The sequence below is a fragment of the Hypanus sabinus genome, chromosome 6 (genome assembly GCF_030144855.1).
Source record: "Hypanus sabinus isolate sHypSab1 chromosome 6, sHypSab1.hap1, whole genome shotgun sequence".
Classification (NCBI taxonomy): domain Eukaryota; kingdom Metazoa; phylum Chordata; class Chondrichthyes; order Myliobatiformes; family Dasyatidae; genus Hypanus; species Hypanus sabinus.
In genome coordinates this window covers 95,758,440-95,785,814 of record NC_082711.1, presented here as the reverse complement: position 1 = coordinate 95,785,814, position 27,375 = coordinate 95,758,440, and the positions used below count along the sequence as shown (strand labels likewise).

Genomic DNA, 27,375 nt, shown 5'->3' with positions numbered 1-27,375 from the left:
ACCTCCCGCTTTTTCATGGATGACCTCACTTCTGTGAGGTTCAACCCCTTCGCTAAATTTAACAAGTCTGATTTGGTGGCCCCCTCTGGCACCCCCACTGTCGGGTTTTCCTTAAATTCACCCACGTCCATCTTTGCTGGTTTCCCGTCTGGCTACCTGCGTAACCAGATTCAAGTTTTGGACTACAAGCCCGATTCACTGGCCTCCAAATTTGGTGTCAAATCCCGAGACGAGAAACCCCAAGTTGTTACGTATCCTGTAACTGGATAACTTACCAGCAAAGATAGAGAGGTCTGTTGAAGTCTGTTGTCACTATTTTCAAACGTTTCAATCTAAAGCGCGGGTATATTAATCATCATCATTAAGAAGTGAGCTCTGCTGATGTCTAGGGGTTAATAGATTGTCTGTTGGAAATATAAAAGTCACTCAGAAGGCTGCCGGCCTCAGACCTTTGAAAATCGCTGGGTTTCACATGGGGCGACCGAGAGAGAGAGAGATTGGGGGGAGAAGAGAAAGAACTTGCCGAGTCTCGATGAATCTTCCGTGAAATCGGGGGAGCGCTGGTTTCCTCTCCCCGATGTTAGTTAAAGCGGTTTTCTGTGATTCCAGCCACAAATTCCAATCCCGGAACCTAACGCACGTGGCTTCCTTCAGAATGGCTTCCCGCTGCTGCGGGAATACTCTCGTGTCTTCTTGGTGCGTCTGAGGGGCTGTCCCCCTGAGACTCTCCTTTATACTTCCTCACGGGGTCGCAGGTGTCAATCAGGTTGGGATGATGCAATCTCTCTCTCAACCAGCCCACCTTGCCCGAGGGCTTTTCACGTGGTCTCCATGAGACAATAGTCTCTGTTGTCTTTATTCTGTATCGCTGGTGGTACCTGCAATTTGGCACGTCTCCCTCTCTCTCTGGATCTACTGACCCCACCCCTTCAACGGGTGCTCTTGCGATTCTCACAAAGGAGGGGGCTGGGATCATAACACTAATAAGAGTCTTTTTACCAGCCACCAACAGTATATTCATTAAATATTTATCTCTTTTCAACCATTCTTGAGGTATATATCCAAAATATATGGTCTTACTCTCCAAGGGTATTTCATATTTAAAGATGTCTTGTAGGGCATTGTGTATCCCCCTCTAATAGGTTTTGATAACAGGGCAGTCCCAAAAAATATGATAATGATTTGCATTTTGCTCAATTCCATAATCTTCAAGGGCGATAATTTGTTCTATTACTAATTTATCAGGACCTGCTACCTTTCCTTTCTTCATCTTATTTATTGCATTATGAACTTCTGATGTTAACATATTTGGACCTTTAATGTTCTTCTTAATTCCTGGTTTTTCACCTCGATCATCTTCAAATGATTCCTGAATATACTCAGTCCACCTGTTCATAATCTCATCTTTTTCCGTCCTTTGCTTTCAAACATCCACCTGAAGAACAGAGGAGCTTTTTACCAGTGATATTCTTGATTTGTTGATTTAACGTTTTTGGATCAGTAACAGGGATTCTTTCTAGTTGCTCACATTACCTGTGATGGACTTGGCAGTATCCACCGCTTCTTGTAAGATTTTCTGTTCAAGAGCATTGATGTTTCTATACTGGGCTGTGGTACAGCCAGTTATTATACTCTCCACTACAAATCTATAGAAGTTTGCCAGAGTTTTAGATACTGTATCATGTCAAATCTCTGTAAGCTCCAAAAGAAGTAGAGGTGCTGCCACGCTTTCTATAAACCAAAAAGAAATAATTCTAAAGATTGATTTACTGTTGAGGGTGACTTTAATAATTGGCAGTTTCAGATCACTGTATGCTTACACCTACCCAAATTTTTAGCAAGCTGTATAGCAGAAGTTTTATAGCAGAATCTTCAGAAGTTTTCTGATGACTCTGCCATAGTTGGATGCATCAGCAAGGGAGATGAGGCTGAGTACGGGGCTACGGTGGGAAACTTTGTCACATGTTGTGAGCAGAATCATCTGCAGCTTAATGTGAAAAAGTCTAAGGAGCTGGTGGTGGACCTGAGGAGGGCTAAAGCACCGGTGACCCCTGTTTCCATCCAAGGGGTCAGTGTAGACATGGTGGAAGTTTACAAATACCTGGAGATACGAATTGACAATAAACTGGACTGGTCAAAGAACACTGAGGCTGTCTACAAGAAGGGTCAGAGCTGTCTCCACTTCCTGAGGAGACTGAGGTCCTTTATCTGCTGGACGATGCTGAGGATGTTGTACGAGTCTGTGGTGGCCAGTGCTATCATGTGTGCTGTTGTGTGCTGGGCAGGCTGAGGGTAGCAGACACCAACAGAATTAACAAACTCATTCGTAAGGCCAGTGATGTTGTGGGGGTGGAACTGAACTCTCTGACGGTGGTGACTGAAAAGAGGATGCTATCCAAGTTGCATGCCATCTTGGACAATGTCTCCCATCCACTCCATAATGTACTGGTTAGGCACAGGAGTACATTCAGCCAGAGACTCATTCCACCGAGATGTAACACTGAGCGTCATAGCAAGTCATTCCTACCTGTGGCCATCAAACTTTACAACTCCCCCCTTGGAGTGTCAGACACCCTGAGCCAAAAGGCTGGTCCTGGACTTACTTACACTTGTCATAATTTACTTACCGTTATTATTATTATTTAATTATTTATGGTTTTATATTGCTATATCTCTACACTATTCTTGGTTGGTGCGACTGTAACGAAACCCAATTTCCCTCAGGATCAATAAAGTATGTCTGTCTGTCTGATGCCCAGTTTTGATTTAATCATAATTAAAATAATTTGTTGGCCAGTAGATTACTAGGTGTATCAAATTCAGCAGCACATATCTTGTAAATATTTAATATTTCTTCATGGTATATTGACATGTTTCCAGTTATTTGTTTTCAGATGTAACTTTTTCAAATAGCTTCAGTAGTGAGCACTCAGAAGGTTCAAGCAGAAGTTCACTGATTCTGTTGATTATGAGATATTTGCTATGAAACAGCTGGTTTGTGAAATCAAACAGAAATAAATTAATTTCTCTGACAGCAGTAATTGTGCAATGCTCCATATATGGTCATTGAGGCAATGAAGCCTGTAATATACATAAGTAACTGGAAGATGAGCTGATGCCAATAATGAAAAAAAAACATCAAGGGGCTGGCCTTGTCAGGGTGTCTCAGTGTTCTGTCAACCACAGACATCATAAACAAGCTCTGATGGCCCAATGACAATAATTAGTGCAGGGCTAATGGTACATGAAAGATCACATTTTTCTTTTCAGCTGGAGTGAGTTGAATTAATGCCAATTGCAGTATATTTGTTCCGACTTCCTACAGCTTAATCCAAATTTTCCTCTTGGAAAAGATTATTGAAAATCCAGCAATTAATATCTGAGGTATTTATCTCTTTTCAATGGGTATTATTTTATGGATTTAACTGTCACAAGAGGATAAAAAAGAGTAAGTATTTAATTGAAGTTGATTGTTAAAGATCAAGTCAGTCGAGTCAATTGTTTGGGCACTGTGATTGCTGCTTGGGTCCCCAAAAGTTATCAGTCACCTACATTGCCACCAGCTGTGAATCATCGGAGACAGAAACCCAACTAGGATATTTAACATCCATTTGTCCTGCCGTTCAAAATTATCCTTCAGTGTACTTTTTCAGTGTTCTCCCTCCCGGCACTTATCCCTGCAAACAACCAACTTGCTACACCTGCCCATTCACCTCCTCCCTTATTCAGGGCTCTAAAGAGGCCTTCTAGGTTAGGCAACACTTCACCTGTGGGTCTTCTGGGCTTGTCTATTGTGCCTGGTGCTCTCAATGCGGCCCCCTCTACATTTGTGAGACATGTTGTAAGTAAGGGGACCACTTCACCGAGCACCTCCGCTCCACCTGCCATCACCAGAGCTTCCCAGTGCCCAATCTTTTTCATTCCGATTCCCATTACCGTTCTGAAGCATTGGTCGATTTCTCCTTCCAGTAAAATAAATTATCTCCCCTTCCCCTCTTCCTCTATTACCCACTCTTGCCTCTTACCTTTTCTCACCTACCTATCACCTCCCCATGGTGCCCCTCCTTCCTCTCCAGCCCTTTACCTTTCCTACCATCCAGCTTCACCTCTCACCTTCCCGCTAGCCTCCTTCCACACCCCCCCCCCAACCCTTTTATTCAGGTGTCTTCCTGGCCAATCTTGAAGAAAGGTCATGGCCTAAGGTGCCAACTGTTTGTTCACTTCCATGGATAAGAAACGAGAAATTTGCAAATGCTAGAAATATGCACAAAATGCTGGAGGAGTTCAAAAGGCCAGGCAGCATCTATGGAAAAGAGTAAACAGTCAACATTTCCCTCCACCACCCCTCTTCTTTTATTCCCCACTCTGGCATCTTGCGTCTTCTCACACGGACAAGGGATTCATGTAAGGAGCGATCCCTGCAGCAAGTAGCAAGTGGGGGGGGGGGTGGGGAGAGGGAAAGATGTGCTTGCTGGTGGGATCCCGTTGGAGATGGCGGATGTTATGGAGAATTAAGTGGCTGATAGGGTGGTAGGTGAGGACAAGAGGTTCACTGTCCCTGTTGGGGTGGCAGCATTGATGGTGGAGGAAGAAAAGCCCCTTTGAAAAAGGAGGACATCTCATTAGTTCTGGAATGAAAAGCCTCAGCCTGAGAGCAGATGCGATGGAGCTGGAGGAATGGAGAGAAGCGGATGGCATTTTTACAAGTGACGGGATGGGAGGGGGTATAGTCCAGGCAGCTGTGTGGTCATTAGTTCTGGAGTGAAAAGCCTCATCCTGAGAGGCATCCGGAGAGAGAAGGGGACAGCATTTTTACAAGTGACAGGGTGGCAAGGGGAATCATCCAGGTAGGTATCCATTCTTTAGATCCACAATGAAAAACCTCATCATGAGAGCATTTCCATGGATGCTGCCTGACCTGCTGTTCCTCCAGCATTTTGTCTATGTACCCCACAATCTTGACTCCCTTACAAATCTAAGTCTTTCCATCATAGATTTCAATATATTAAAGGGCTTAACCTCTGTAACTTTCAGAGGGAAGGAATTTCAATGGCATGTATCTGTTTGAAAAAAGAAATTCCCCCTAATCCCAGCCTTAAATGGATACATCCTAATTCTGAGACCAATGGGTCTTCTCCTAGACTCATGCAGGAGACAAGACATTCTTCCATCATTTACCCTGTTACACCATCTAAGAACTTTATGCTCCAATAAAATTACCCCTCATTCTTCAAACCCCTAATAAGTTTTACCCAACCAGTTCAAACTTCCCTTTCAGAACATTATCAGGGTAGATCATAATATACCAGTTAATCACAATTTACCTATTCTGTCATTCCGGTTAATTCAGCCATTGCTTAATCAGAGCAGCTGCTTATACGAGATAAATCTTAAAGAACAAAAGCTAATTGAGAAAATAGCTGGGATTCCTTTCATTTATTTTGGCTCTGTGCTGCTTAATTGGGACAGGAGATTTACTGAGCAGTTTCTAACTAGCATCAGTCATGTGCAATTGCATGGACATTAGACACTACACCGTGCTTAACAGTTTTTAAATAGCATTAGTTGTGTGTGCTTGTGTTCAAAAAGCAGTGATCTTTGTTACTTATAGTTGGCAATAAATAATCAGTAAGACAATTCAGAACTAATTTGCTCATTGCTGCTTCTAGCATTCAGGCTTGGAAATACCAGAAACAGCCAGAAATGAAAATGAAATGATTTCACTATTTCAACAAGTTAGGAACTACAAAGAATTTGAGGGTATTGACAGTCACCTTGAATGTTACAATGAAAATGAAGATTTGGAGGATGCCCTGTATAAAGGCAGTCCATTATCTGCACTGATTTTGTTCATTACAGTCAATCACAAGAACACAGTGGTGTACCTGGGTGAATTCTTCCATCAATAACTTTTAGGAAGTTTTTGGTAGTGTTCTAATTTGTTCTAGATTTCATTTAAATATTTAATGTGTTTCTCACTTAAATAGTAGTTGGTCTTTTTTTTATATATCTTTTTAACTATTTCCAAAAAACTACAGCTGCTTAATTGGGCCAAAATGTACTGGACTTGATATGTCCCAATTCACTGGAACCCACTGAATATTTTATTAAAACCTGAAAGAGTATCCTCTACATGTAATTCCACTGGTGTGTTCTACTGCTATAGTAAGACTTCTCCATGTTTATATTCAAATCACTTTGAAGTAAAAGGCAGCATTCCACTTGTATTTCCAGTTATCTTACTTACCTTCGACATCATATGCTAACTTTCTATGATCATATTCAAACACAGCCAAATTCATTTATGATGCCATTTTCTGCAGTCTTTTGACATTTAAATAGTAATCTATGTTAATATCCTTGAACTATTTCCCATTTGCATCATTTATCAATATTTCTCTATTAACTGTCTGCATTCTCCTCACAGTTGCCCTCCCTGCTTTTGTATCATCCACCATTGTACATTTGTTTACATCCTATGAATTGTTAATATAATTTGTAAGCCGCCTTTGTCCCATCACTGATTCCTCAAAGTCAAAGTAAAATAAGTTTATTATCAAAGTACACATATGTCACCATATACTACCTTGAAATTCATTTTCTTTCAGATGTTTACAGGAAAATTAAAGAAGAGATAGAGTTTATGAAAAACTATACATTAACAAAGACTGACAAGCAACGTGCAAATGAAGAGGGATTGTGCAAATAATAAAAAAACTAATTAAGTAGTTCTAAAAACATAAATTGCAGAGTTCTTGAAAGGGAGTCTGTAGTTTGTGGAGTTAGTTCAGTGTTGAGGCAAGTGACATGCATGACATTGATTACAGGTTTTCCATCTAAAAAATGACTCAACACGTTGCTTGCTGTTAGTTCGTTAGCCATTCCTCAATATAGCACATGAGTTCTTATCTTGTGAAAATCCGAATGTATTGTGTTATTGTGCATGCAATGAAACCCAATCAGAACCACAAAGAAAAAGCAAATTGTGAAACCAATTAATATGCAAAATTAGTTTGGCATCGGTGTTGCTGAACCACACTCTGGAACTAAGTGTTCTCGCTAATACTTCCCTTTAATTATTACACAGCTTAATACATACTGTATGCTGTAGCAGGAACACAAAAAGCATAAGAATTCTGTATAAGAGAAATCAACCCTTAAGCCCTTCAAGTCTGTAGCACCATTCTATATGATTGCAGCTGACCAAACCTTGCCTCAACTCTTCCTCTACGCCAGTTCCCCTTAATCCTCAGCTCCTTGATCTTTCAAATACTTATTTATCCCCAGCTTAAATATATCGAACTATCTGCCCCTTACCAACCACAAAGGCAGAGAATTTCAGAGATTCACTACCCTCTAAAAGAAGGACATCTCTTTTCTTTTAAGAAACAGTCCATTATTTGCAATTTAATTGCTGGTAGATTTCCTCTTGTTGCTGATCTGATTCTCTAAGATTTGGTTCAAGTTGCAGTGTATAGTGTGGCAGTTTTGGAACATTTTGCTGACTTGATGCTTTTGCTTAAACTGGTTGTCCCCTGACACAGAGAGAAAAAATATGGCCTGTGTGAAAGTCCCTTTCAAAGAATAAAGAATGATATGCAGCTTTTTATAACCAAGGAAGTCGTTCTTGAGGCCATGTCCATTGTTGTATTCATAGTTCCAAATCTGTTGATGAAAATCTCTTTAAATGTTGTTCCAGTATTAATCAGGCCATTTTTTTGTGGTGATAAGTAAGGGGGATACAACTTCCTGAGATATCAGGGATAACATTTATTGTAATACTGCTACAGAGCCAGCAATCTGGATTCAATACTGCTGCTGTGTGTAAGGAGTTTATACATTCTCCATCTAACTGCTTGGCATTTTTCCAGGTGCTCCAGTTTCCTCACACCTTCCAAAAACATTTGGATTAGTAAGTTAATAAGTGAAATGGGTAGTGCAGGCTAGTTGGGCCAAAAGGGCCTGTTACTGTGCTGTACCTTTAAATAAATAAAAACTCCTCTGTTCTTCCTTCAAATGGTCTTATGAGATGTTTCACTTGTGATGTTGCTGGCATAAATATTAATGCCTGGACCTACTCGACAAAATGTGTTTCATATCACTGAGACACCTCTGTGTTGTTGCTTGCATCATATACTGGGGTGCTCGCTACAATCACCTGATGAGGTAACCATAGCCTTTGGCCAGGAGCAGATGTCATCAAGTAGCGCCCAACCTTCACAGAGTGTTTCGACCCTTAATCACTATGTTCTCCAGATGGCAGGTCAGCAGTGGTGGTCAAGTCACTGCCCATCAACTCCTCTCGCCTGCTCCATATCCAGCAGGAGGCTCTTTCTGCTTCTTCCCCAATCCTGCAAGCTGCTTGTGTTACCTACCCCGTAACTGGGTCACTTACCAGCAAAGATAGAGAGGTCCGTTGAAGTCTGATGGTACTATTTTTAACAGTATTTATTGATAAAAATACACAAAAATATTATCAATGCAAACATACAGATAATATACGTCGTCAATACTAAATCTAAAATAATATAATAATATAATAATAATAATCAATAAGAAATAGCTCTATCGTTGTCTAGGGGATAACGTATTGTCCGATGGAAGTATAAAGGTCACTTTAGTTCATTCAGGCTGCAGCCTTTTGTTGGAGAGAGACAGACGATATTTTTACAACTTGCCTGTTTTCCTTTTTATGATGTCGATCCTTCAAAATGTCATCGGTGGTGATCTCTTCTTTAGCTAAGCCGTCTTCCGTGGTAAGGCCTCAATCCTGGGCAACGGGAAAGGACACACGTGGGCCCTCCACTGGCTGTCGCTATTAAACGCTGTCGCGGGATTTCTAGCTTTTCTCCTGGTGCGTCTAAAGGGGTTGTTCCCCAGACCCTCTTTTATCCTTACTCATGGGGTCTCAGATGCCAATCAGGTTGGGATGATGCCATCCCCCAACCAGCCCACGTTGCTCATTCCTTGAGGACTTCGATGAATAGCACAGTGCTCAATACACAATTCCGTCTCCAAGAGACAATGGCTGTTTCCCGTGGCTTTGTATCGCTGAGGGGCCAGGACATTCCAAACCCCTTATGGATTCTGCATGTCTTTCTCTCCTGACCTGAATTAATAGCGATCTTGCGATTCTCAAAGGGGGGGGCTACTTTGTACCCTTTGGGCCCTCAGAGTTGGGGCACAGGTGTAACACTTGGTTCTTGCTTTTTTCATCAATGCCCTGTACAGACAGCAATCTTCATGCTGACCTTAACGGGAACCCTCTATAACTGATCTCCACGGGGATTAGCCACGTCTGCCATCCTCCGTCCCTGCACTCCTGGACTAAGAACTGGTGGCTTCAGAGCCTTCCTCTCGTGAGCCTCCTTGTATCCTTCCTTCCATGGTACTGTGAGCTCTACCAGAATGATTTTCCTGTCTTTGGTGGACCCCAGTACGTTGTCTGGTTGAAGTGTGGTTTGCACCACCTCCAGGAACTCCTCACGTAGATCCTCATTGTGCTAGTGTAGAACTTGTCAGAAGTCTGTCTCTGGTGTAGAGAAGGCCATAATATTTGAGGGATGTTGTAAGGTACTTTTGCTTTTTAAAATATCCTCACTGTTTTAACTTGGCAACACTTTTCCAGTATTGTAGCGACATTAATTCAACTTTCTCCTGAATGGTCAGCTTGTAATCAGTTAAATTTTTCATACAAGATGTGGTAATTCAACTCATCTTACCAGAAAGGCAAGGGTGAACCAAGTACAGAACTTCACATAGTCTAGGTTTCATTAAAAAATAGAAATAGTTATAGGTCAAGTAGCCTGACCAAATTGCTTCACTGATTTGTCATGTTTGAATTTGTACAGAAAGTTACTTACTTACTGCCTGTTGTGCCATTACTGTTCAGGGCAGTAATGAAGGTCCTTCGTCTCAGTGGTGTTCAGGGCTTCCTTCATCATGTCAGTAGCTTCCAGTCAGTTTTCACTACTGTCAGTCATACAAACCCTAGGTGGAATACTGTCACCCTCAGATGTAGGATTCTTCATTGCTGTTTCTGTAACAATTTTGTTTTACCAATCAAGGTGGTTAATCCTGAATTGAGCCCCCGAATCTGGCAGACCGATGGACTATACCCTTTGAGCTGTTTGGCATGGGTGACCCTGCCAAGAGCCAAAGCATAAAGCCTTGACTCCAGCCAACATAGCTCTCTGGATCATAGAGGCACGCAAGCCTCCAAACCACAACAAGATTATGGTCCTCTTGGAGGTTGTACAGCAACAATCCAGCCAGAAATATAATCTCCTACTGTTCTAAAGGACTTTGATTTGAGGTTTGAACATACTCCATGACTGAGCATTCACTGCTTTGAGTAGTTGAGAATACAAAATTCACAAACCTTTGGTTGAAGAGGTTTTCCCACATCTCAATTCAAGATGTTGAGGGTACCGTAGAAGACTGATTTTGTGATTATGCATTGTAATGCAACATTTTTTAACAAGAGATTCTTATTCAGTCCCCAAGTAACTTGGTCTCCTCGACACTACGTGCAAGTCAGACTGTGGTAGATTCTTCCTGAACTCACATGGCTATGTTATTGTTCAGCCCTAATTTTCTACCTGGAAAACCTTTTCTCATTAAAGGCTATTCAATAGAATCTAGTTATTGAGATATAAATACAGAAATTTAAATCTGTTTATCTCAAATTTGAATTTGTTATTGGATATGCCTGAAATGACAGATAACTCATATAGAGCCTGGCCTGCTGAGTTCCTCCAGCGTTTTGTGTGTGTTGCAAATTTCACCAATATGCTCCCCTGAAGTTAATAGGGTGGTAAAGCAGACCTGTATCATGCTTGACTGTATTAGTCGAGGCACTGTGTTCAAAAGCAGTAAGTTATGTTGCAAAACCTGGAATATCGCATTGATTTCTGGTTGCCCCATTACAGGAAGGATGTGGAGGATTTGGATAGGGTGCAGAAAATGTTTACGGAATGCTGACTGGGTTAAAGGGCATATGTTAACAGAGAGTTTGGAGCAGTCAAGGCTAAGGAGAGTCTGGTTAGAAGATTATAAAATTGCGACGCATAGGTAAACTTTTCCCTAGTCTTGAAGTGCCTCTGCTCTAGGGCAGGAATTTAAGGTTCGAGGGGGACAGTTCAAAGCAGTTGTGTAGGACAGTTCTCTTGCACAGAGTGACGGGGCATGGAATGTACTGCCAGAGGTGGTAGTGGGAGTACTGTAGATATATTAATAAGATTTAAGAGGTTCTTTGATAGGTACAAGAAAATGTAAATGGAGGGATATGAACCATGAACAAGCAGAAGGGATTAGTTTAATTAAGTGTAATTATTTTAATTGGTTCAGCTCAACATCATGGGCCAAAGGGCCTGTTTCTGTGCTGTACTGTTCTATGTTCTATGCTTCTATGAAGAGTGTTTACAATACATTCATACGAATTGTAATAATTGCTGTTTTGGCATAGATACTATGAATTTGTGCTCATAGTACTTATCTCATTAGCAGTTCATGACCCCGGACTACCAACAACATTGAAAGATCTAGGCTTTAGCACCATATCACTTCTTCTCTTAAAGGAAGTAAAACTTTGTATTACACCAGTAAGCCTCTGCAATGTTACAAGTACCTATATTACAAAAGAAGCATCACACAATTAAAGGTAGAATTCAAAATGCATGAAATATTGTTTTCATTTTCTCAATACCAGCCATCCTCTCTCCTCTCCTCCTTTTCTCCACGCAATAACATGCTTATCATAGATTGCGTCAGGAATTATTTTCTCCTTGTCTCTGTTCTTACTGGTTTGCTTCTTAATCTGACACTGTGCTTCAATTATTAGATGCCCACAATATGTTCCTGCCGTTAGTCTGTCAAGAATTTGTAAGTTTAATGAGATAATGAGAAAACACTGTCTCAAACTACTCAATCCTGCCTCATATATCCCTGGAAACAGTCTACTGAATCATCACTGCCCTATCTCTATGCCAAGTACATACATTTTTAGGTAAAGAACCAAAACAGTACACAAAAGTCCAGATGTGTTCTCACTGAAGCTCTGTATAATTGTATTTAGACTGTTTTTTCTCCTGCATTCAGACCTTTTCATAATAAAGGCTAACATATCATTTGCCATTCTAATCATTTGTTACACTGGTATGGTAATTTCCAGTGACATTCAAGTCCATTTGAACATCACACTACCCAATCTATTGCCAATAAAGAAATATTATGATTTTCCTGTTCAGCAAACCAGATTGGATGACCTCATACTTTTCTATTTCATATTTCCTCTCCTACTCGTTTATCTTGTCCCTCTACCCTTGAACCCCCCTTTACACTCACTTCACACTCACCTCCTGTAGATTGGTCTCCTCAGGCAACTTCTTGTGGGCTCAAAGCATTAATCATGCAGCAAATAATAGTCACTGCCTGTGAACCAGAGAACAAAAGGTATTAACTTCTACTCTTGTTTTCTCTCCAATAACTAATTCTCAATGAATGACTGATTATTCCTAATTCTTTCCGATAGAATCATACTGATTAATCTTCTCCATGTAGACCATCCAACCTTTCAAAACTCTAATTATGTCATATCCACCGGTTCCCTCTTATCAATTATATTAGTCACACCCTCAAAAATTCCATCAGGTTAGGCAAATATGATTTTTTCTTTAATAAATCCACCAAATTTTTGTGATATCCTGTTCATACTTCTTTCATTATTGATGCTAGAATTTTCCTCTAACAGGCATTCATTGTCCATGTGTTTAATTCTCTCCCAAATATCTTAAATAACGAGGTCACATTTGTTACTGAACTTGCCGATATACAGAGAAAGCTGAATCCAAACAGTTATTGGTATTTGGACTGGTCGTCAGCATAGTGAGCAAGGTATAGAAACATAGAAAACCTGCAGCACAATACAGCCCTTTCGGCCCACAAAGCTGTGCCGAACATGTCCTTACCTTAGAAATTACCTACGGTTACCCATAGACCTCTATTTTTCTAAGCTCCATGTACTTGAGCAGGGGTCTCTTAAAAGATCCTATCATATCTGCCTCCACCACCGTCGCCAGCAGCCCATTCCACACACTCACCACTCTCTACGTAAAAATCTTACCCCAGACATACTGTATCATCGACAGTATCAGAGCATAAGACTTAAAAGCAGAATTAGGCCATTCTGCTGATCAAGTCTGCTCCACCATTCCATCATGACTGATTTATTATCTTTCTTAACGCCATTTTTCTTACCATTTATAAAATAGTCCACAACTTTTTCCTTCTGCCAAGGGCACGATAATGTACTTCCTTACATTATATTCCAACTGCCACTTCTCTGTCCATTTTCCCAATCTGTCTAAGTCTCTCTTCACACATTGTGCTTATTCAACCCTACCTGCCCTTTCACCTATCTTCATATCATACACAAATTTGGCTGCAAAGCCCTCAATTCCTTCATTTAAGTCATTGACATGTGAAAAGAAGCCGTCCCAGCAGCAAATTCTGCGGCACACTACTAGTCATTGGCAGCCATCCAGAAAAGACCCCTTTATTCCCACTGTTTGCCTCCTGCCAGTCAGCCAATCTTCTATCCATGCTAATACCTTTCTTATTATACCAAGGGCTCTGTATTTTGTTAAGCAGCCTCATGTGCAGGCGCCTTGTCCGAGGCCTTCTGCAAATCCGAACAAACAACATCCACTGGCTCTCCTTTGTCTATCCTGCCTGTTATCTCATCAAAGAATTCAGACTGATTTGTCAAGCAAGATTTCCCCTTTCAAAACCACGCTGACTTTATTCTGAAGTATCCAGAAATGTCATTGCTAATAATAGACTCTAACATCTTTCCAACCACTAAAGTCAGGCTAACTAGACTATAATTTCCTTTCCTCCACCCTCCCTCCCTTCTTAAAGAGTAGATTGACATTTGCAATTTTCTACTGCTCCAGAAACATTCCAGAATCTAGTGATTCTTGAAAGATCAATACAAATGCCTACACAATCTCTTCAGCTATCTCCTTTAGAACCCTGGGGTGTACTCCATCTGGTCCAGGTAACTTTTCTAACTTTGGACTTTTCAGCTTCCTAAGCATCCTCTCCTTAGTAATAGCAACTGCACTCTCTTCTGCCCCCTGACACTCTCATAATTTTGGCATTCTCCTTGTGTCTTCCACAGTGAAGACTAGCACAAAATACTATACAGACTAAGTTTGCTGATGTTGCTAGATTGAGCAGAGGATACAGAGAGTCTACAGAGAGATGTAGATAGGTTAAGTGAGTGGGCAAGAGTCTGGCAGATGGAGTACAATGTTGGTAAATGTGAGGTCATCCACGATGGAAGCAGATTATTATTTAAGTGGTAAAAAATTGCAACATGCTGCTTTACAAAGGGACTTGGAGTGCTTGTGCATGAATCGCAAAATGTTGGTTTGCAGGTGCAGCAGGCTATCAAGAAGGCAAATGGGTTATTGACCTTCATTGCTAGAGGGATTGAAGTTAAGAGCAGGGAGGTTATTCTGTAACTGTATAGGGTACTGGTGAAGACACACCTGGAGTACTGCGTGCAGTTCTGGTCTCCTTACTTGAGGAAGGATATATTTGCTCCGGAGGTGGTGCAGACGAGGTTCACCAGGTTGATTTCAGAGGTGAGGGGGTTAGACTATGAAGAGGGATTGCCTAGAGCTGTATTTTTTGGAATTCAGAAGAATGAGAGGAGATCTTATAGAAACATATAAAATTATGAAAAGGATAGATAAAATAGAGGCAGGAAAGTTGTTTCCACTGGTAAGTGGGACTAGAACTAGGGGACATAGCCTCAAGGTTCGTGGGAATAGATTTAGGATGGAGATGAGGAAGAACTGCTTTTCCCAGAGAGTGGTGAATCTGTGGAATTCTCTGCCCAATGAAGTAGTAGAGGCGACCTCAGTAAATATATTTAAGACAAAGTTGCATAGAGTTTTGCATAGTGTGGGAATTAATGGTTATGGGGAAAAGGCAGGTAGGTGGAGATGAGTCTATGACCTGATCAGCCATGATCTTATAGAATGGCAGAGGAGGCTCAATGGGCCAGATGGCCTACTCCTGCTCCAATTACTTATGTTCTTATATTCTTAAGTTCTCTCCTTATGACCGATTTAGTTGCCTCTCATTTTTAAAAGCATCCCCACCCTCAACCTTACCACTAATTTTTGCTATATTATATGCTCTCTATTTTGCTTTTATACTGTTTCATGACTCCCCTTGTCAGCCACGGTTGCCTCATCTTTCCTTTAGAATACTTATAATACTTCTAAACCATTGGGATGGACCTTTTCTGTGCCTTCTGAATTTCTCCTTGAAACGCCAACAATTGCTGTTCTGCCGTCACCGCTGCTTGTGTTCACTTCCAATCAACTTTGGTCAGCTCCTTTTTCATGCCACCGTAATACTGATACATCTGTTTTTTAGGTTCTAGTTCTCAAATTGCAGGGTGAATTCTATCATGTTATGATCACGGCCTCCTAAAGGTTCCTTTACCATCAGCATCCTAATCAAATCCAGGTCATTCAATAACACCCAGTCTAGAATTGCCATTCCCCTACTAGGCTCAAACACAAGCTGCTCTAAAAAGTCATCTTGTACACATTCTGCCAGCACCAACCAGATTTTTACATACCTTTCCTATTTCCTGTTGTAATTTGTAGACCACTTCCGGGTACTGTTTGGAGGACTCTATATAACTCCCAATAGGGTCTTTTTTACCCTTGTAGTTTCTTAATTCTACAGAATACCAATGATGAGGTAATCAAGTGTTTTCCCATAGTTGCTGGTATCTACAGTGTTACTCAGGCTCCTTGATGCTACACTTTGATTAAATACTTTCCTGATGTCAAAAGCGGTGATCTGCCCTTCATCAATGGAATTATATCCTTTAAAATAAAATCACCTGGTCCTGACAGAACACGTATTGAACATTGCTAAACAGGTTATAGATAAATACTGTCAATTATATCCTGTATCACCATGCTGATGATCAGATTGATTTGTCAATACTTAATTGGACTGGATTTGCACAGGTTTTTCCATACATGGGTAAGATTTTATTTTAATGGAGATATGTTAACACTGTAGCTGTTCTGGAATTGTTTTGACAGAGGACCTGCTAGTTTTGGAACATTAGCTGTCAGCACTGCACATAGGATGTTATTAGTTCTTTCTCTATTAAGGACTCTCAATTACGTCTCGATTTCTTGTGAAATGAATCAAATTCCATAAAGGATGACTTCTGTGATGGTGGTGACTTTGGAAGGAAGCATTGATAGATTATGCACCCAGCACTTCGGGCCAGAGGTATTTTTAACTGCCTCCATTTTGACTTTTAGTCTTAAGTGAAGAGTTGCTTCGTCATTGAGGTTGTGAAGTGCTACTTCATCATTGAGATTAGTGATGGAGCCCGCTTTTCAGATTAAGTTTTATTCTTCATCACAATTTAGAACTGGCTGTAGGGTGATTAAAGAACTTTAGCCTGATTTGTTTGTTGTAGGATCACTTAGTTTTGTCTGTAGCATATTGCTCCTGTTGTTTATTTTGTGTTGGTCTAATGATGTAGTGTCATGGGTTACTACATATTTTGGTACACATTATACTGACCTTTATTCTCCATTGAACCTGGTGGATTTCTCTGTTTGATGGTAATACCAGTGATTCTGCTTCATACAGAGTTTGAGGAGGTTTGGTATGTCACCAAAGAATCTTGCAAATTTCTATTGCTGTGCAGTGGAGAGCATTTGGTGTGGTTGCATCACAGCTTGGCATTGAAGCTCCAGTGCACAGTATTACAGCATGCTGTAGGCTCAGGCAGGTCCATCATGGGCACAACCCTTCCAGTACATGCTCTCTTCTCATTATTACCATCAGGAAGGAATTATAGAAAATGTTGGACATATTGAGCAGGTCAGGTAGCCACTGTGGAAAGAAAAACAAAATTATCATTTTGGATCAAAAATTTTCCTTCTAAGTTCCTTACAGATTTTCAGTTGTAACTTTTCAATTAAGCTCTATTCTAAATGCATCCCATGTAACAAGTGGCAGTGCTGCACAATCCAATGGAAACTGCTTCTCTGCAGAAGAACTAAGTTCTGTAGGTCTGGTTTCTCCTACAGAAACCTGTCACAGATTCGGTGGAGTTGTTTCAGGCTTATCAGTTCTAACATCCCTCCTTACAAAACCTTCATCTGACAGCGACATCCAGTTAGAATAAGCCCAGAAGACCATAAGATATAGGAGCAGAACTAGGCCATTTGGCCCATCAAGGCTGCTCTGACATTTCATCACGGCTGATCTATTGTCCTCTCAGCCCTGACCTCCTTGCCTTTCCCCTGTAACCTTTCATGCCCTGACCAATCAAAAATCTATCAACCTCTGCCTTAAATATACATAAAGACTTGGCCTCCATAGCCGACTGTGGCAAAGGATTCCACAGATTCACCACCCCCTGGCTAAAGAAACTTCTCCTGATCTCTGCTAAAAGGATACCCTTCTATTCTGAGACTGTGACCTCTACTCTTAGACTCTCCCACCATAGGAAACAACTTCTCCACATCCACTCCATCAAGACCTTTCACCATTCGATAGGTTTCAATGAGGTCACCCCTCCTTCTTCTGAATTCCAGTGATTAAGGACAACTTGATTAGTGGTGATGCTACTAAGCCTTTTTTTGTGATGGACATTGAGGCCCTCCAGGCAAATTATGGGTTAGCATCAACTCTAAAAAAAACAAATTACAATGGATCAAGTGTCTCGGCTTGTCTATTCCCTTCTCTAGGTGTTGTTTAGCCTGCTGAGTTCCTCCAGCATTTTGTGTGTGTTTATCAAGATTTCAGCTTTTTCACAATCCCTTGTGTATTTAATTGTGATGGTTTTGCAAGGAGCCCAAACAGCAGACTATGTAAAAAGAAACAAATACGTCACATAAAGGGCTTCTTAAATAATGAAAAATGCTGGGGGCGCTCAACAGTTCAGGCAACATCTACGAAAGAGAAATAGTGTTCAAATTTCAGGTCTAAGGCCCTTCATCAGAATTGGGGAAAAAACAAAATCAGTTTAGTTTGAAGCAGCAGAGAGGACAAGGAGGGATGGAAACAGTAAAGGGCATGTCTCTGAGAAGGTATGACTAAATGAGTTAATGTGGCAGTGTGGTTTTTCGTGTGATATTTTGCTAATGGTATGGCTATGGTACATGCCCAGCAGGATGGCCTATATTAATAGAGGGAAAAGTGGAGTTCATATCATAGATGAATGTTTGGCGGAAATGGATATTTCTGATACAAATGGAGAGAATAACCATGTTATCTTCTGAAGAGAGGTAACTGACAAATCTGATTCTATCCAGACAAATGCATCAAGAAACAAAATCCTGAAGATCAGCTAACTTAATGCGAAAATGTGGAAAAAAACAACTTAAACTATCCTATTTATTCCAAATCAACAATATCAACGTTGTCAAATTTGTTTCTCTTTGAACTATTTTAGAGTGACTGAATGTTTGCCCAGTTAATGAAACACACACTACAATAGTACTCAAAGGTTAAATAGAATGCTACCACCCTATAAAACTGGACTGATGACAAGTCTAACCTGTAACATGAAGAGCTGAAAATGTACAATATCAATCAGTCAAACATTTAACAGTGAATTGAGCAAATCTGCTAACTTATTATTACTCCTTCAAGTCTACAAAATTCTAGGAGCTAAAGGCAACCCATGCCTACCAGCTAAATGTAGCCAGAAATCTGTCTAGAAATAGCGATAATCTATATGGTCAGTTTGCTGCAAAAACTTACAAAATACCCAGTGTTTTCAGTAACAGTTTTAGACAACACAAAGCAACAAACTAATTATTTAAATAGCTGAAAAATGGGCTGATATGAAAACTTTGGCAAGATCCTAGAAAGGAAATGTTGGCATGTGTTTGGATCTCCTGAAAGTCAGTAGCACAAAGCTGTTACGGGAAAATATTAGTTTACTAATAGGACATACAGTATGAAAAAGAAAAGGAGGATCTAAAAGAGTGATAGGTAAACAAACTATTCCTTCACTTGGACAGAAAGTTAACTTTTGTCCAACTGTTACAGTAGACAATGGAAAGACTTCTCATTTGCTTCTTGTGAGATCTCTGGGGACTTAAAAGTTAATCTCTGAATGCTTCTGCAAAGTTTACCAAACAACTTTTAAAAAATCAGCAGCTACTTCTGTTATTGACTTTCATCTGTATTTCCCCTCTCTTCCTTAGTAGATTTTGTATGATGTGCATTTTCAGCACTGTCAAGAGTTAATTAATATAATGTTTTCAATTAAGATGATGCTTTGAAAGTATCTCAATTTACAAAAAAAGGTACATTAACACACATATGTAGCACAAAAATATGTTAGAGCTATGAAAGTTACATTTTGTAATTTATAGAAGGTATTTAAAATACATTTAGCCTGTATATGTGGTTATGTTTAAAATACAAAGGTGGCATCCATGGTCCCTTACAAAGCTTGCTTACTATAGTTTTTCTTTAAAACTTCTTGAATGATGGAAGCAGAATCTCTTATCCTGTTTAAAATGTATTTGATGTGTATTCAATTGAGGCTGAAGGGTTACCTAAAATTCTGAAGGGTTTTGATTGAAGTGATACAGAAAAAAAATGCATTTGTTTGGGGTACGGGGGACATAATCAGAGCCCACCAATATAAAATACTGATCAAAAAGAAACTTCAGAAACTTCTTTACCAAAGAGCAGTGATGTTGAGGAACTGACTGCTATGGGGGATGATTGAAGTGACCTGGTTCAACTTGGGAGAGCTTGTTTAAGCAAATGAGGGAGGAGGGGAAAAGAAGGTATGCTGGTAAATTTAGAGGAGAAAAGGACAAAGTATTATAATCACCAGCGTGGACTGGTTGGCTGTTCCAGATGTAGCATGCTATCCCACATAACCATTTAAAATGAAGTAACTGCAAGGCTATAGTGCAGAAATTGGAAAATAAGTTTAGGTTTGATAGGTCTTTCTGAAGCAGCATTGATGAAAATGGTGAAATAACCATCTCATATAGATATCTATCTTCTGTACCTAATAAGGTGGCCACTGAGTGTATGTTTGTTATCTTCTGCTGCTCTTCCCATCTACTTCAAGGTTCAATGTTCAGGGATGCTCTTCTGCATACCACTGTTGTAACCCATGGTTATTCGAGTTACTGTCACCTTCCTGTCAGCCTGAACCAGTCTAGCCATTCTCGCTCATTAACAAAGCATTTTCACCCATGGAACTGCTGCTCTCTGATTTTTTTTTCATGCACCATTCTCTGTAAATTCTAGAGACTGATGTGAGTGGAAGTCCCAGTTTCTAAGCTACTCAAACCACCTGTATGGCATCAACAAACATTCCATGGTCAAAGTCACTTGGATCACATTTCCTCCCCATTCTGACATTTGGTCCGAACAAAAACTGAACCTCTTGACTATGTCTGCATACTTTTGTCCATTCCTGTGCTGCCACATGATTGGTTTATTAGATATTTGCATTAATGAGCAGATGTACTTAATAAAGTGGCTACTGAGTGTAATGACTAATTATCAATTTGTTTCTGATCTATGATTACTTCCTAAAAAATAGTTTTGAGAAATGATATATTGTATCCTTTCCTTGTAGAATGAAGAACAAGTTCTGGTATTTTGAATTTGGGACATCTGAAACATTCTCTGCTACATGCAAGAGATTACATGAATATGTAGAGATAGAGGTAAGATGAATAGCTATTTAGTAGCAATGGTTTGAGACTAACTCTCCCTAACCTTTCTGTGGTGAACTACATATGCCTGCTCCTGTGGCTCCTCCCACTGACTGTGGCTCCTCCCACAGACCCCGGTATAAAGGCGATTGGAGCCCGAGCCCCGGCCTCAGTCTCCAGGATGTAGTGTGGTGGTCAATTGCTGCTTGTTCTTTCTTCCAGCCAATAAAAGCCTAAATCTCACCTCGCGTCTCCAAGAGTTATTGATGGTGCATCACTTTCCCCAGGTGATTAGTTACTTAGAAGAATATGCAGTATTATTTGGTGTGCAATTCCAATGCTTAATAATCATTTTAATTCAGAATCCAGAGGTCTGATTGTACTGAACATATTTGGGGCTGATGCAGTCATCTCTTTCATCTTATATGGATTTATTTAATTTTTTTCACCATTTACATTGGAATTGCACCAGGCTTTAGAGAAGCTACAGGAAATTCACTGGTAAACGGAACCTGCTGCTGGTTCGCGATGAATTAGTTTGGTATGATATATTTGGTAAAAAAAAAGCCTGCATAAATACAGCCACTATTTCTGGTACATTTTAGGGATTTTCTTAACATTAATGGTATTTATATCATGTGATAATATCAGAAAGCAATTATATGGGGTGATTGAGAGAATTAAACTGAATACAGTCTTTTTTATACATATTTCATTCTTAATCCATGGCAAGAAGCCCTGTATAAAATGCAATCAATTAGTAATGCATTTGGTGGAAATAATCTTGCAAGCACAAAGAACACTTACAATATTCTACCTCCAGTCAGTGCACAATTGCTAATCAACAGCAAGATCATTTGCAGATGCTGTATTTTCCCCTGGCTTTTGTTATAAAGGTATTCATTTCTGGTATAGGGGACCAACACTTACTTTTTCAGCATACTAACTTCAACCTGCTCTCCATATCCTACTGCCCTGGTTTGCATATAAGATTGCATATCACGTAGACAGGTGGGACACAGCTTCCATGGTCTACCTTGACCAATGGAGAGCCTCAGCTAACTTCATAAGTGACAGCTGGTGAAACATGTATACGATGAGCAAAGTGGTGCCTTAGCGTTACTGTACATGATACGAGACGAGCCATCAATGTCACCACTGCTGAAATAATGGCAATCTGCACAAAATTGATTAGCATTGGAATTTTGTTGGCCACAAAGGGAGGTGCTTGTGCTATCATTGGCCAAGAGTGTTGCATGTACATCTCTGTTTTGTCTCAGAATATCACCAATTTGGCTGTGCACATCCAGGTAGAAGCCGATAAGATAAAGGTGACTGAGAAAGAGCTACCCAAGCTTCATCCACACCTTGGGGAGCCTACAGCTGACGTCACAGTCTGTTTGAGGGTTAGGGCGATTCCACTATACAGTGGGCAATGAATTCTTGTCAGTTGTCATATTCCTTATAGTCTCTTGCCTGAGATTATTCTGTGGGATGTTAGCCCACAGAACAGCTGCCTCTATCATAATACAGCAGCCATTACCCCTGATGAAACTGTTACAGAGTTCCAGAGACTCTTTGCTATTGAAATTTATGTTGTCGTCTACAGGACAACAGGGAGAGAGTGTGGAAGTTGCTGTAAGGCAAAGATAGCCCAGAGCAGTTGTAGTCAAGCAAGACCTTTGAAGAGAGACTGCCAAAGACAACTCTGATGACTACAGACCAGATAGATGGTGGCAGGATCTACTCAAACCAGATGAGTGAGACTTCCCCAGAAAATTTTTCATAAAACATAGCATCCTTTTATACAATAGGAGGTGCCAGAGACAGATGAGAAATAGATGTGAAACATACCCAACAATTAACTTGTCTTTACTAACTTCAAAATATCATCAGCTGTCTACTTGAACTTTCAATTGACTTTAACACCTCTATTGTGAATGGCGAATGATTGTGCAAGCAAGGAATTCAAACATATACAATTTAGAATAATCAATATCCATAAATGATAAGCCAAATCTGTATAAAATTCTCTCTCTGTTCAGACTTCAGAACAGAGTGGGTGCCAGGGGCCCAAGCTGTTCTCCTTGTACACAAGTGAATAACAAGTGTGTTTGAGTCATAAGTGTGTGTGTCCTGGGCCCAGTTAATTCAGTTATTTCAGTTATTTTATTTTATTTCATTGTCAGTCATGACAATTACTTCAACACTTGCATGCAAAGGGCTTGATGATAAAAATGTAAGAAGTTCAGGGTAATCTATTCCTATTAAAAAAAAGAATGAGATTCCCAAATACACCTCTTCAAGGGCATACAGGATAGAATAAGGCAAATAAAGAAGACTGTGGCAAGCACCAGGAAATTTATACAATAAAACACCTGGAGGAGCATAGAAAGTGTATGAGTAAAATTTAAACTACCTAAATTGAAATTGCCTGAACTGAAATTGCCTAATGATACTAGGCAACTAAAATGAATGTATGAAAATCAAAAATAATCCAAATCTGCTTTAAAGTGTGAAAAAAAACTTAGAAATCATTAAGGTCTGAGGAACCTGAAAGTTAACCTGTGTGTGGAGACAGTGGATTTAGGCCCTAAGACGATCAGAATTTGGAGTAAAACGAGATCATTTACCCCATCGAGTCTGCTCCACCTTTCCATCATGGCTGATTTATTATCCCTCTCAACCCCATTCTCTTGCCTTCTCCCCATGATGGATATGCCTTCATGGATATAAATAAAAGTTCTTAATGCATACTTAACAGTTCCCAAGATTACATTTATCCCAATCCATTAAAAGAATCAGGGAAGAAATCATAGAGTCCTTTATCTATATTTATCAGTTATTTAAAACAGAGTTGAGGAAGAGCTTCTTCTCCCAGAGAGTTGTGGAGGTGTGGAATGCACTGCCTCGGAAGACGGTGGAGGCCAATTCTCTGGATGCTTTCAAGAAGGAGCTAGATAGATATCTGATGGATAGGGGAATCAAGGGATATGGGGACAAGGCAGGGACTGGGTATTGATAGTGAATGATCAGCCATGATCTCAGAATGGCGGTGCAGACTCGTGGGGACAAATGGTCTACTTCTGCACCTATTGTCTATTGTCAATTTTTTTTCAATTTAGTTACAGTGATACCAAAGTAAGATAGGTCAAGTAACAAGTTGGTTAAAAAGCAAGGAAGAGTTGAACCAAATAACTAGAGGCTAGAGGAAGTGTTATTGATCCAAAATGTTGACTACTTCATCTTTCAACAGATGCTACTTGACTGACTGAGTTCTTCCGGCATTTCATTTTACTTGGTAATTAGAAGCCATTTAATTTACGTTTGGTTGTGAGCAAATTCTGAGAATCCATTACAAGCTACTTAGAAAGGCATGGATTAATCAGGGGAAACCAGTTATGGAGGGAAGGTCTAGTTTGAGTAATCTGAATGAATTCTTTAAAGAGGTAGCAAGGAAGCTTAAGAATGACATTGTGTTTGATGTGAATTGTGCAGGTTTTATGGAAATTCACAGATGTTACAATAACTGCCTATATGACTGACAGTCAGATGGAAAGCTCAAGACCTATAGAAAAACATACTGTATATGGATCAGTCAATTGGACAGTAAATTTTTAAATGGGGTTTAAAGCTGTAAAATGCAAGAAAACATTTGTGAAGCTACAGCAATGTGAGTGAATAAACAATAAGTAAGAGGATACTGAAATGAGTAGACAAACAATGACAGTGTATCCACAGATCTTTAAAGACAGTTTAACAGGTAGGTATTGTGGTTAACAAGTCACAGAATGCTTTCATTTATTAATTAGAACATAGATTAGGGAAACTATGTTGCAATGGTTAGGTCATAGCTAAATAATTATTTGCAATTCTAGTCATTGTATTGAAGTAAGGGCTAATTGCACCAGGGAAAGTAGATAGAAGATCTGCAAAGGTACTGTCAGGACTGGAAAATTAGAGCTATGTGGTAACATTGAATAAGTCTTGCAACAGAAGAGACTGAGGGAAACTTAAAGGGTGACAATGAGGAGGGCCAAAGAAATAAAAATTTTCTTCCCTGAGAGATCAAAACCAGCATTATTGGTTTGAAGTAGTTGGGAGGCAGTTTAAAACAAAGTTTAAAAAAATATTTTTCATTCAGAGGATGTTAAGGATCAGAATCTGACTGCATTTTTTTTCCAATAATGGTAAATAATTTAATTTATATAAATTCTTTATATTATTACCAACTCTTATACCTAAATATTTTATACCATTTATCAGCCATCTAAATTATTAATTGACATTGACTATAATCTCCTTTAGTAAGGGGTAGAATTTCAATTTAAAATTCTAGAAGACCTTGATAAATGGATGATGTTACCAATAACATTTGTAGGCAGAGCAAATGCTGTAAAAATGAATGTATTCCTTAGATTACAATATTTATTCCAAACACTACCAATACAATTACCACAGAAGTTTTTTCAAGAGTTAAATAAATGTGTGAGGAAGTTCCTTTGGAAAGGTAAGATGTCAAGAATATTGTTGGAAAAATTGACATGGAAATTTGACCCAGGAGGGTTACAACTTCCAAACTTTAAAAATTATTATAAAGCAAATCAACTTAGATTTATTGCATCTTTTTTTGATGAAGATAAACCGGCATGGATTAGAATAGAACTAGATAAAATAGGAGAAAATGTACCAGAAAATTTTATTTATAAGTGGAAATCTAAATGGATACGGGAAAAGAAAGAATCTCCTATATTAAAACATTTGATTGATTTATGGAATAAGATAAATGTTGATGATGAGATAAAGAAATCTCTATTAGCAAAGAGACCTTTAATTCAAAATAAACTTCTTCCTTTTACAATGGATAACCAACTTTTACACAACTGGTTTCAAAAAGGGATTAGATATATAGGAGATTGTTTTGAAGGAGGTATATTAATGTCATTTGATCAATTAAAGAATAAATATAAAATATCAAACAGCACTTTTTTTGTTATTTCCAATTAAGGGCTTATTTAAGAGATAAATTGGGTCAAACAATGTTTTTGCTGAAAACTAATGAAATAGAAACTTTAATTCAAAAAGGAAAAATTGAAAAATGTATTTCTTGTATGTATAGTTTGATTCAAAGGCAGGCAATTAAACAAGGAATTCATAAGTCAAGACAAAAATGGGAAACTGATTTGAATATTAAAATTGAAGAAACAAATTTGTCAAGACTATGTCTTGACAGTATGACAAATACAACAAATGTCTGGCTAAGACTAGTGCAATATAATTTTTTACATCAATTATATATTACACCGCAAAAAAATAAATAAAACCCAAATTTATCTGATCAATGCTTCCGATGTAATCAAGAAATTGGTACTTTTTTACACTCTACTTGGTCTTGTTTTAAAATTCAACCTTTTTGGACAAATTTAAGAGTTTTACTGGAACAAATTATTGGAATACAACTTCCACATAATCCAACATTATTTTTACTAAGCGATATTGAAGGGATAAAATCGAAATCTAAATTGAATAAATATCAGAAAGAATTCATAAAAATTGCATTGGCAGTAGCCAAAAAGGCTATTGCAGTTACTTGGAAATCAGATTCATACTTAAGTATAGATCGTTGGAAGAATGAAATTTTTAGCTGCATTCCACTTGAAAAAATTACTTACAATTTGAGATAAATATGAAATATTTCTGAAAATTTGGCGCCCTTATTTACAAAAGATAGGATTAAATATATAGGTGCTCTGAAGAAAAAATTATTGGTTATCTGGGGAAAGAAATTAATATACATATTAAAGCTATTATGAACTCCATGGAGCATGTGGGGATCTTCCGATATCCAGGCATTCTTTCTTTCTTTCTTTTTTCTTCTCTTTTTTTTCTATAGGGATATGCTGGGGGGAGGGGTTAGGGGGACTGGGTTGATAAGTGTTTTTCTTTCTGTAACCTATTTAAAAATTCAAAAAAAAAATCTGACTGCGTGAAAACATGCGTCCTTTCAGAACTATGATATACAAGACTACCCACCAAGTACTGGAAGTTGAGAATATATGTTTGCTTAGCTCTTTCATCATCAGCTCAAACATGATTGGCTGAAAGGAGATCTTTTGTAATGTAGATTCTTTGTGGTTCTACACCTTCCAAAGAAGTGCCAAATCTGACCATTTGCTTGTATTAAACTTTTTCCTGTGATTCCAACATTACACAAATTATTACCAATAAACCATTTATGTCAAAATTTCTTTTGACTTCAGACCAAGAGGAGCAGGTCAATATTGAAGATAGATTGAACTTTATTGTGACCCCTGCCATTTCTCACGTTTTCTGGTTTGGTGTTCAGTCTGAGATGTAGTACATTATCTGGTGTTCTTCTACTAAAACCAGTACAGCTGTCACGTTCCACTTAATAAATGAAGGAATGACACATAGATACAATAATTGCAGGAAAGGTCAAAGTTGCAGTTAATTTACTTGGCTGCTCTGATGACTTCTTATACGCATATAGGGTTTTATGGCTTATTTACAAAGTATTTGTTGGACTTTAACTGTTGTTAAATTGTTGCTTCTTTAACTCCTTTCTTCTGCACACCTATCTCTCCCTTCTAGTCCA

General features: G+C 39.1%; 1 protein-coding gene across 11 annotated transcripts in view; it reads left to right on the top strand.

Annotated features, from left to right (window-relative positions):
- Positions 1–27,375, top strand: part of dgkb (diacylglycerol kinase, beta) — a 797,915-nt gene that overhangs the window by 582,310 nt on the left and 188,230 nt on the right. For all 11 annotated transcript variants that reach the window (XR_009512720.1, XM_059972636.1, XM_059972640.1 and 8 more), the window contains one exon: positions 20,681–20,771. Coding sequence is in view for 10 of the 11 variants with exons in the window: in XM_059972636.1 (XP_059828619.1) it covers positions 20,681–20,771 (91 nt within the window). In the remaining variant the exon portion in view is untranslated. The remainder of the gene's footprint in view (positions 1–20,680; positions 20,772–27,375) is intronic.